General features: G+C 39.1%; 1 protein-coding gene across 1 annotated transcript; it reads right to left on the bottom strand.

The window, feature by feature from the left end:
• Window positions 1–1,583: 1,583 nt before the first annotated feature.
• On the bottom strand, window positions 1,584–3,066 carry adob (2-aminoethanethiol (cysteamine) dioxygenase b). The gene has a single exon (XM_061228513.1). It carries the CDS (start codon window positions 2,866–2,868, stop codon window positions 2,113–2,115), a length of 756 nt encoding a protein of 251 aa, XP_061084497.1. The 5' UTR covers window positions 2,869–3,066; the 3' UTR covers window positions 1,584–2,112.
• Window positions 3,067–12,067: the final 9,001 nt, after the last annotated feature.

Here is a 12,067-nt window from a genome sequence, read left to right as displayed (position 1 = left end):
ACATACAACCTTGCATAAAACTAAGCAATCTGCATCTCGGGATGACTGAGAAATGGCTGCATTTTACTACATAAGTCTCAGCATTAGAATACTTGCATATGAAGTCTCTTTGAAAATAAACTTTAATTCCCCATACATTACGCAAAGTTCAGATGATTAATGTCAGACATACATTTTTTCGTACATTAAAACACACAAGGAAAAGCTACAACCTTCTCATTATTCACTTTGTTAAAAAGTGACATGCAGCACTGTTCAAATCAAGAATACTCCACACTCTTCCTAAGGTTCTATTCCAAGTATTCATATTATTTGAGCCAAAATGTCAGTTCATATCACATGACAGAATGCACTAACCACTGGTAGCACATGCATCACAACGAGCCATCGCCTGTGGAGCAGCTGTGTGGTAAGTGTTTGGATTCAAAATGGCTGCCGTACATTACCCAATGGTTGCTACACACTTACATTTTAGTCAGTTAGCAGACGCTTTTAATCCAAAGCGACTGGGCTAGAAGGTGGGTGGCTTTCCCCTTGAGAAGATGAGGGATCCGGCAGACGTTGTGGAGGAAGAACCAAGAGATAACAGAACCAAGAGATGTAGAGAGAGAGGATGGGGACCAAGAACTGAGCCCTGCAGGACACCAGTCCATAGGGGGCGTGGGTCAGAGACTGAGCCCCTCCAAGTGACCTGGTAGTAACGACCAGAGAAATAGAAAATTAACCACGTAATTGCTCCCCGTTATGCCCATACCCGTCAGCGACCGGGAACTGCCAACAAGTCGAAAAGACAAGTACAGAGGAGAAGGATTTGGCTCTTTTGTCTCAGCTAAGGATTATGTTCTTGACTACAATAAGAAAGGGACCGGACAAAGATGGGGTTCATGGAAGAGTAACAAGGCAGAAACCACAGCTAACCAAGAGTTTGGCTGACATTTACAAAAAAAGCACCTGGATGATCCCCACACCTTTTGGTATAATGTTCTATGGACAGAGGAGTCAAAAGTGTAAATTATGATCAAGACATGGGCCTGCCATATACATGTTGTACACAGGCGACCAATGTTCATTTTACAGTAAGAAATCATAACACTCAAAATCAACTAAGTGTACCATTTAAGATGCTATACATAATTCAGAACAGATTTCACTCTTTCCACCTTGAGCAGTTAATGCATGCAAGGCTGTTTGTTGAACAAAAGAACAAAAACATGACTTCTAGGAGGTGAAACTGGCGTAAATCTAATACATATTTGTATGGATGCAACCATCACATTAAGAACACAATTTAAAGGGCATCCCCCAAAACAGTGCCGTGGGTTCATCGTTTTTCTTCCTTAAATAAGCAAAATTGCTTTAGGTAAATATAAAAATAGATTCTCCAAACATATTTTCAATTAGTAATGGTATCATTAGTGAGTAACATGTTTTTAGGAACAAGCTATGCCCAAGGATGTGTGCAAGCTATTACTAGCATTGTACACATCCTTAGAGAAATATTTTTATTTCTGATGAAAAATTAAAAGAAGAACACAGTAGTAAAAGCACAGCTGTGAATACTAAAGAAATTAAATGGCACATCGAAAAGTTAATTCACTTTTATTGCGTCAAAACCCATTCATAATTACGTCATATACAAATAAACGTAATGCCTTTGGAAATTGAATCAATCTGAAAATATAGAACTGATACATTTCATTTTTTATAAATAGCACTATACGTCCCGAATGCAAAGACCATGCAGCGAATGACTGAATACAGTGCATTTTCAAATAAATCAAGTCTATTGTAAGGATAGTCCGAGTTTGTAGCTGATCACTCCAATATTGAGTTCATGCCTTTGAAACAAGCGTAGGCACATACATAATGATAACAAACGCCTACAGCTGGAAAGTGAAAGTTGTTTTAAATAGCCTATTCGACGTCACTAAAAAATAAAAATACGATTGAACCCAGTCATGAAAACAGAATTCTGCTGATAGTTGAAGAAAAACAAGCAAACGCACGAAGAAATAGCTCCTTCAAACGTTTTTCATCGTCCAGTCTGTATACAAAAGTTCGTTTCATAACCTGCTTCGTTGATCACCCACACCGCACGAAGCACTGTTTAGCCTACAGGCAGACCTCGGGCCCGGGAAAGGGTTCCCCGCCGCACCAGAAGTTTGAAGGCTGGGGAATCTCAAGCAGCCACACTTCTCTCCGTTCCTGAGAATCTGCCTTTTTGTCTACCACTCCTGAAACCGGAGTAAGCACTTTGTAATAGTGGCAGTCTCTCCCGTCGTCTGGGTCGTAGGGGGGTGCCAGTATGTCGAGAAACGCAGTCGGTCCGTCCACTGCATCAATCTGATGAAGGTTGTCTGTATTTGGCGTCAAAATGCACGGACTGCTTTCCTCCGTGTACTCGCCGACCGACCTGAGCATGGATCTCCTCAGAGCGTCCTTTTGGTAGGGCAAGAGTGGTGGCGTGAACTGCGTTTCACTCGCTGCCTCCGACTGCTGATCCAACTTGTCGAAGCAGCTAATCCTGACCTTGCCGTAGAGAATTTTCAGCATTCCGTTCATCCCCGGGTGGTCGTGCAGAGGGATGGAAGTTCCGTTCTTTAGCAAGAAAACCCCCATGCTGAAGGCGTCGGTCTCGCATATGTGCATGTATGTGACCGGCGGGTTGTGGGGTATAGAAATTGGGGAGCTTTCAACTTTCCGCGGTACAATCTGTAGATCCGCCGCCCTCATTTCCGCCAGAAGGCTGTAAAGCTTACTTTGATTTTCCAAAAATACTTTATCCCCAAATGTAGACTGATTTCTGAAGGTAACTAAGGCTTGCCTGGCAATCTTTTGGATGAGGGAGGTCATGTTGTCCCGGGGCATTGTAATCGTCTTGCTAGCATATGCAACGACGGTCGTTTTAATCAAGTGCACAGCCTCTCACAGCTGCTGTATATAACCGTGTTATATGTGTACGTCTCTCCGCCCGTTTCGTCTAAATAAGAATCTCAAGCAGGCCTATATATCTGCAACTGTCAATAATAGTATTTGAATCTATTAAATAATATCGTAATATCAATTACCTTCAGAACGCTCATCTTTATTGCGTCTATTCACCTCCCCATTCGAACACATCTGATTCACACGTCCGCAGTGACGGACGTAAAATAGTGCATTGTGGGACATGTCGTTTTTTCCAGGTTTTTATTTATTTATTTATTTAAATTGAACGTTCTCTAAAAAATAAGATCACGCAGTTTCAAAGTATTTAACTGTGACCCTAAAACCAGGCTTGCTCAACATAAACATATATATGCATTGCCTACATTAATCATAAATCATCACCACGAATAACATAGCCCATTTGAAGGAAATCGCACTACATTTCCCACATACCCTGTCACACTCCTTGGCGTGCGCGAGGAGCAAAGTCAGTCAGGACATTGACCTTTTATTTATTTATTTATTTATTTATTATGGAATAGGCTTACTGTATGTATCCTTAATAATGTAATACCTTCTTGGGATCGTGAGATAACCATAACCAACACAGCCCTGTGTGAACATTTAAATGCCTTTTAATTTTGCTTTGGAAGTTAATGGACACCCTTGTTGTACACCTACATGTATCTAATCATACTGTAGTTACAAATTCATTGTAACTTTTTAATATAAAAATATATAAATGTACTGTTACAGTATCAGTGCAATAACATTTTTTATACCAAATCAGACAAAATAGCTCACATTACACATTGTGAGAGACAGTAAACAAGCAAACATATTGATCCTGTCATTACACAACTATGATGTTCTAAATGCTCTAATATTTGAGCAATTGACAAGCACCTTTATCGTGTTATTGCAGACCATGTTGTCCAAAGGTATGTGTGTGTTATTGCAGACCATGTTGCATTTACAGTATATAGCACTTTTACCCAAAGTGCTTTACAATGAATGCCTCTCATTCACACGTTCACACATACACATACACACACACCAATGGTGAAAGGCACCAATCAGCTCGTCAGAAACAATTGGGTGTTAGGTGTCTTGTTCCGACTTTCGTGTGTAGTCTACTTATCTGTTTATCTGTATCTCTGTGTAACTATGAAAGTTTTTCCCAGACATTAATTTCCTTATTACCGGGCACCAAGTTCTTGAATGCGTTGATAGTGATGCAGTGAGTGAAAAGTAGACAATTCCTCCTCTGCTTCTCCAATTGTTAATGATCCTGAATAGAAAGGACATATTATTCACATCTGTTTAAAATGTGCATCTTGCACACAGAAGTGAACTTTGTTTCTTGTGGAGACCTAGCAAATGAGTCCTCAATGAGCGGAGGAATTCTTTTCTCCTGAAATCACCACGCATGTCATTGTGGAGCACGGGTATTATGGATTCTCTGTAAATCTTTGTTTCAATAAAAGTCCACAGTCTCTCCGGGTTTTCTCATCATTATTCTTTGCATCCAGAGTCTGTTATAGGTTCAATGAGTCCATTGTTGATCTTCCAAGAAACAGAAAAAAAATAAAAAATAAAACTCTGTTAAAATATGTTAACAATTCTGAATGGTTATGAAAATTCATAAGTTGGCCGCTCTCAAGATAAATGCTTGCATATTTTAGAACAGAGAAGCAATACAAATATTTGTTCTTTACACTGATCAATAGGGAATGTTTCTTGTGAAGGTCATTTTTGAATATGCACATGGACATGCACATGCAGTCCAGTTAGAACTGGTTTCAGAATCTTAAAAGTGTGCATTAAGTAGTCACATTAAGCATAATCGGATATTCACATACAGTATCATACATTCCAATTCAATACAGTCGTTGCATGCTAAAATTAAACATGGATAAGGCACAAAATTGAGGCCTCAATTCATTATTCCAATGCTCATAACCTCCACAGCAGTGATTCCCAACCGTTCTAAGCCCAGTTTCCACTTGAGCAAATATTTATTCTGTGACTCAGCCAATAAATCCGAAACCTGTTTAATATTTGTATATTTCTATTATGCTTCTTTGCAATAAACCTACAGGTCATGTTTCCTAAAAACATCAACGGTGAACATGAAGACACAGCTATTTGTGTCTACAGATGGCTTCAATATATTCTTTCACATTCTAATATTGCACAATAATAAATTATGACCGTAAGCTGTAGCAATGTGCTTATGTTTATATCACTTGGCCTGTGGAATTGCATTATAATACTGTGTTTGGAATTGCAATTCAGCCTCTGGTTTTGGAATGAATGCTATTTTGAGAAACCGTTCTATTCCAGCAGCGAGTGCAGTAATAGCATTTAAATTGTAATTACAAGAGCTAGATAGATCATTTACACAGCAGATTTTCCACTGCAATTGATTGTTCTCACCAGGCAGAAATTGAAATGCATGACCATGTTTTTTTTGTTTTGGGAACAGCTAGTTGCCATGGTTACTAAGCACCAGCAGGATACTATGTCATACTTGATTGTTTCCATCTGGATTTTAGAGTTGTGATCGTTGAAGAAAAAGCATGGAATTTGCTATATCAAATATCATATTTCAAAAATAGTTTAAGGTTAAATGACACTTAAACACAACTTAAAACCTTAATTGTTACAGCCCCCAAAAAAATTATTTAGTTTCCTTTTTTTTCTGGTTTTAAATGGCTAGATAAATAATTTCTTCCTGTTCCAAGATCTAAAGGAATTGCATAATATGATGCATGTGATGCAGATATGTATATTATTTCCAGATTACCTGAGTATGGTATTTAGGTATATATTATTCTTTGTTATCATGGAAATCCTGAAAAACTTCACCAGAAGCTGTCCTTAAAGTAATTGTATAAATCTTTGTAACATAAGGACATTTTGTAAGTACATTTCTATGAGAGCTTTAATGGGCTGGCTCTGCCTTGATTGGCGGACGGGACAAGCATCGTACAATAATGACTGTCATTTTTTTTTCTCGATGGCTAATAAACTAATACCCTCATATGAGAAAAATAGCAATGATGATGCAGTTGCTGTATGTGACTGTATATGTGTGTGCATTTTTCACTTTTTCTTATGTACAGTATATCATTTTCAAGGGGAAGAAATAAACCGAAGAGCTCTTAGATCATTCTGCGCATTACGCTGATGTGGTCCCACTGGGTGTATCCAGGAAACAGAGCTGTTCTGAGACCTCTGCAGCCATGTCCCCAAGGTGATCAGGTCCACGTCTGCTCTGACCGTCCTGCCAAGATTCAACTGTGAAACTGGAAATCCCCGGCTTTTCAAACACAATTAAGAAGCAATCTAAAAACAACATTTGCAATGGATTTGAAATGCATTTGTCTCAATGGGTTATTTAATAAATGACTAAAATAGATAAAAACATGATAATTACTCGGAATGCGCTGGGGGGATTCTTCATAATGCAGGATTACAGAGTTAGCTGGATAACAGTGCTGAGTAAAACCTTGCTAAAAGAACAGCTTTCTTCAGTCCAGGTTCCAGATTTGCCTGATCTGCTTATTGGGGAAAGCCACCAACATGAGCATCTTATGTCCTTTGTGAATCAGGTATCTTCATTGTTTAATTCATGCAGTCTTTCAGACACACTAGCCTGTACCAGGGACGTGCAGCTGTGTCCAACAAATACAGGGCCTACTGGTTCCCATTATCACTTTAATACATTGATTAGACAAGTGACTCATCTGACACGGGTCCTTGGATCTAAATTCATTGCTGATTTTATAATCAATCACAGCAGACATTGTGGTTCATTACATTACAGTACAGGCATTTAGCAGACATTGTTATTCAGAGCGACATACAATGAAGTGCAAATCAAATCCAGGGACCCTAGAGGAAAGTACAGTTCCAACAGTTCCCCAGAACCAGGTTTGGGAAGGGGTTCAAAAGCGGAATTTTAGGCCCAAACAGTCAGAGAGGATGCAACTGTTCACATGAGACGTGTTTATTCAGCGCTCGTGTGTATTCTGCGTGATTCACCACTCTTTCACCCTTATTTGGCTGGAAAGGAAAGGGATGTTACTCGCCTCAGACATCTGTATATATTTTATAAAATGCAACAGCACATGGGTTAAGGGCTGGGCGTTCGTGACAAGGACTATCGCACTTGGCTCTGTCCTCTGAGGAAGGTCCTTCATGTGCTTTAATCTGCTGCAGTGGAGGGAACGAGACTGACTGGGTGGGGGTTGTGCAGGGTCCAGGGGCCAGTGACATCAGATGTGCTGGCCCATAGCTACCGGTCTAATCCGGTCTTTAAGTTTTTAAAACGTTGAACTTTTGTATAAATGCAACATCCAAACGGAGGAAAAAGGAAAATAAAAGGGTAATACTCTGTAGCATTGGGTATCTTGTTTTCTATCATTTTCTGTGTGTAATCCAAATTTAAATCAAGAAGCACACTAAAGAGAAAAAATGGGCATCATTACCTCTAAGACTACTTCCAATGCCAGCCAATGATATTCCTTTCAGTTCTTTAAACTCTGAATCTACAGCCTTCCCTGTTGCTTTCAGACACATACGAACAAACGACAAATCACCTCACAGACACAAAGACAGAACAGTTAAATAAATCCAGTTTTATTTCCATCTTGGAGCCCCACATCATGGTCCTGCAAGGGCCAAGGGTCAGTGGAGCTCAAGCCTCTAACACATGTTTCCATTCTGCAGAGTTTATTTATTTTGGCTGAGGGCCTTCTTCCTCTAAACACTTCCTGATTTTTGTCTGTGTATCTTAATTTTCTTGTATTTTAGCATCCCAAACCTTGCTTTTATGAGTGCAAGGGCACAGATCCTAAGTGACATATACAATAAGATATAAACACAGACACTGCATTTGCATTGCGTAACGCATTTCACAGAACATAATCTGGGAACCTGACCTTATGTATTGTTATTTCAGCTCAGTGATCACTGCTATAAAGGTGACAGATAGGCTATCCCTCATCCTCTGTAAAATTTTCCATCTGAAACTCATCATACGAGACAGAACGATAGCTATGAATGCTGTCCCCTTATGATGGTTGGAAAATTGATAACAGTCATTCTTTTTTGTTACAGCTGAAGAGTCCTGTAAATTTCCAGAGCTATTTGATATACATTTCTGCCTTATACACTGTAAAATGTCAGATATAAATCGGTAATAATAATAAAGTTTTAGTAATCAGTTACAAATCACATTTAGCGTCTACTACATAAATATGAAAGATCTACATTAAATCTGCAGTGTGAAAATATTCACACAGTTACACTGCAGTTGTGGTCTAGCCTATCTGAACCTGAAAACCCTATCCAGAAAAACACTGAAGTTGACCAATGATATTTTGAAGACATTAGCAGCAGAAGCGAACATTAAACGGGAAATTAAACAACAGCCATCAGTATAAGACAGTGAAACACATTTTAATGCGTTTTGTCACACATTGACACAAGACAAACAGATACACCCCTGTTTTCCAAATAGAAATACAGATACAGGTTATATTTCTTTCTCTCCGCACTGTTCTTTCGCATAGCATTAATCTTCTCTGAAAATAAAATGGCAGATGCTGTTTTTTCCAAAGCTTTCCTACAAGCATAACCACCATCTGCTTTGGCATGCCTCTGTACAGTCCTCCATACTGTATCAGTATCCTGTAAATAACCAAGCCATTTGGAGCAGTATATCCGTTTAACCTTTCCTTCAGATCGGCGCAGTCCAGCTGACGTAACTCAACGAGCAGCAGCTAGGGTGTTGAATTTTACACAGGACAAGCTGTTTTTATTCTTCCCATGCCCACGGTCTGTTTTACATCGGTCTGGGCTCGTCAATCTGTTTGGATCGTTTCTTTTCATTTTGCTTCCTCTCCTCTACAGGCTAAACTTCGCAGCTGACACAGCCGAGCTAAAATCCATACACTAGAAAAACTGAAATGAAAACTGTGTTCTTTCGAAAATACACCAAGGTGAGATTCGGATAGCTTGGAGATGTGCAACAATTTATTGGGATGTTGCCATGGGGACACACTGTTATTTATTGACAAGCTGGTGTTTGGAAGGGCTTTGTCTTTTATGTACAAATGAAGGTATCAAATTAAAATGATGCGAATACACAAACTATTTTATAATATCTTTTCGACTTCCAGGTACTGTGGCTCATTGAAGATGCCATACTAAAAGTATGGTCGATCTCCTGTGCTTGATGGAAGATATGGTTCCCTCTGAAATTTCACCTTTGACCCTACAACTTACCCTTGTTTCTCACGAGTAGGACATGCCACTCTTGTAGACTGAAGCATGCTTATACCCCTTTCATTCTGAAGCAAAAACCACTGGAGAGAAAGGGCCAGCCCACATTAGTATGCGAGAGCCTAGATTCACAATAATTTGAGTATTTCACTGTAGCACATCCTACCCAACTAAACAATGTTCTGTTACCGATCACTTAAGAGTGCACAGTAGATGTTTGCCAACATGGATGACAGATGTTGCTTGTGTTTATTGTTGAAGTTGAAGTTCATGCTTACCTAGTACTGTATGTTACTGATGGACATGTTAATACTATGCCGCATGTGTATGCTGTCTACTTGAACAATTCCTTAGCGGCAGCATGAAAAACAAAACCAAAGCTTGCTAAATGTTTTTTATTGGGCTCTTTAGAATAAGTGCCAACGCACCTGACTAAATTAAGTGATTACATCATTCAGTAAACACAGACACCAGAATTTGTCATCTGCAGTCAGAGAGTTTTTCCGTACTTGGTCACTTCATCCACAACATCCTCATTCATCTGAGCACCGTGACCTCTGACCTCTGACCTTTACCGAGAAACCGAGGACAAGGAGAACGGACCAAATGAGCAGCCTTCAATGAACTACTGTACACATTTCATTCACAACACTGAGGCTTTTTGTTTGCTGAAAGAACAAAGTGCACAGTTTTATGGTGAGCGATGTGTTTCAGTGGTATATTGAGCATGGATTTCAAACTCACCACAATTGGAATACTGAGCTCTGAGCTGGATGTACTATGAAAAGATGAAAGCTCACTAATATAGGAAATGAAAACCTAAATATTGTGAGCTTGCCTCTGTGTCATGTACTGTGTGAGAGTAAAATGGCCACAAGTCTAAAGGATTTTCAAAACTGAGATTCTCTCCAAATAAATTAAGGACCACACGCTATGCAAGGTGTTGTTTCATTTCATTTGTACCAGGTGGCCCATTGTGGGTAATGAACACATCCACTATTCATATTGGTAACCCACCATGATAATAAACAGAAGCTAAAACAACGAAATGTGTGTGCATACTGTAGATCATTTAATTATTGAATTATCTGAATTGTACACAAAGTCCCCCCAACTATAGGAGATGCTTTGATTGAAAAAAAAAAAAAGACAACAAATCATCTTCTGTGTGCTTGTCCAAATGTTACATACGGCAGCAATACAAAGATGATGCCAGCATCAAAAGCCCCACAGCTCAAATGGTGTCTTGTTAGGATTTTGTGCCATCTAGTGGACTAATACTTCATATTAAGAACAAGAAATGGAAAACAGTAATATTAATTGCTCCGGACCTGTTTAAAATGAACATTAATTTATTCCACATAACCACAATATACAAAACAGCATTTAGTAGAGGGTTAGATCAGTTTGTAATTTTGTATCCATATTTTAAATGTCCCTTTGGGTTCAAGATGACCTACTTTTTCCGAAATTATGAATTCATAATGGATTACATTTTTGAATTTAGCATATTCTTTTACAGATTAAATTTTTGCATACAATGTTTTAATGCATCTGGATATTTACTGAAACAATTCAGGCTAAATACCTTGTTCAATGGGAAGCACTGCAGCTGGGAACAGCTAAGGTGACAATCCCAGTTCACTAACCATTTTCTACACTGTTGTCACTGCATTCTTTGCTAGTTATCTTTCAGTTCTAATCCGAACTGGATTTCACACAATAAGAAAAATATGATAACATAAAAAGTAAGAAGGTACACACTTTTTAAATCAAATTAAAGGGTTTTAAGGGTACACAAAATTATTACATTCAAAATTAACTGTGTAATGTAAGAATGACCTGGTGTTTTTCCAATATACAGTTCTCACAGATTTAAAACATTGGGCCTTCAGTGCTATGTAATGTTATAATCCTGAAAAACGTCTTTCATATCTCACATATAAAAGTGAGTTCATTTACGACTGTCACACCCCAAGAGTTTATTTTCAGTGATCAGCCTTCCACCATTCTCCTTGCTAATTACCGAGTCACCACTAGAGGGCAGTCACAGTGTAGATAACTTCAGTGGTTGTTCACTGTTCAACTCGATTACTTGTTGTCCTCAGCTCCTCCCTTGCTTTCACCAGCTTACTTGCTGTCTGGATGGTGTCAAAGTGTCAGCTATTCCCGTACTAATCTGACAGTCAACACTGCCTGTCACGCAGAACTTGGTTTGCCTGGCATGGTCCCCCGACAATCCCCACCCAAGGATCAATGCAGCAGGCAGTACAAAATCTAGTTCATCCCAAATATACATTTGTATGACAATAAAATTTGGCATAATATTTTATCCCTTATTTGTTTTCAATATTTGGATAAAATGTGACAAATGTAATAACGGAAAAAGATGTAGCTAAGTTGTTATTTCTGCACCACAACACATAGTTCAAGAGTAGATATGACAGGATAGCTGGATAACAGGTAGCAGGGTTTCAATGCTGCTGCTAGTTCAGAAACTGGAGCCTTACCACAGAGTGGAATAAAAGGGCACTGGGGGCAAGAGAGGCTTCCGGAAAGTCTTAAAGTTTTAAATGCTTCATGACTCCGCTGGTGGAGAGGTGAGCAAAGCCTCGCATGGATAACAATGACTGAGACCGAACACTACCTGAGCAGCTCGGCCGAAGATCAGTCAGAGCACCTGGACACAACAACTATAGCTTACAAAAACCCTATAAACACATGGGGTACATGGGGTGGCAAGTGATAAAGATATTACATTCATGGGTTGGAGAATACTTTTTCCATACATCGAGTGGCTTCACTGTTCTAAATGCAAACCAAATACATTTTATGATTCATATAC

This window comes from Conger conger, chromosome 18, assembly GCF_963514075.1.
Source record: "Conger conger chromosome 18, fConCon1.1, whole genome shotgun sequence".
In the NCBI taxonomy this organism is placed as follows: Eukaryota; Metazoa; Chordata; class Actinopteri; order Anguilliformes; family Congridae; genus Conger; species Conger conger.
The sequence above is the reverse complement of the archived record's forward strand: the minus strand, read 5'-3'. Positions and strand labels throughout refer to the sequence as shown.

Coding starts and splice junctions, on each gene's coding strand:
- adob (XM_061228513.1), bottom strand. CDS start 2,868: ATGCCCCGGGACAACATGACCTCCCTCATCCAAAAGATTGCCAGGCAA.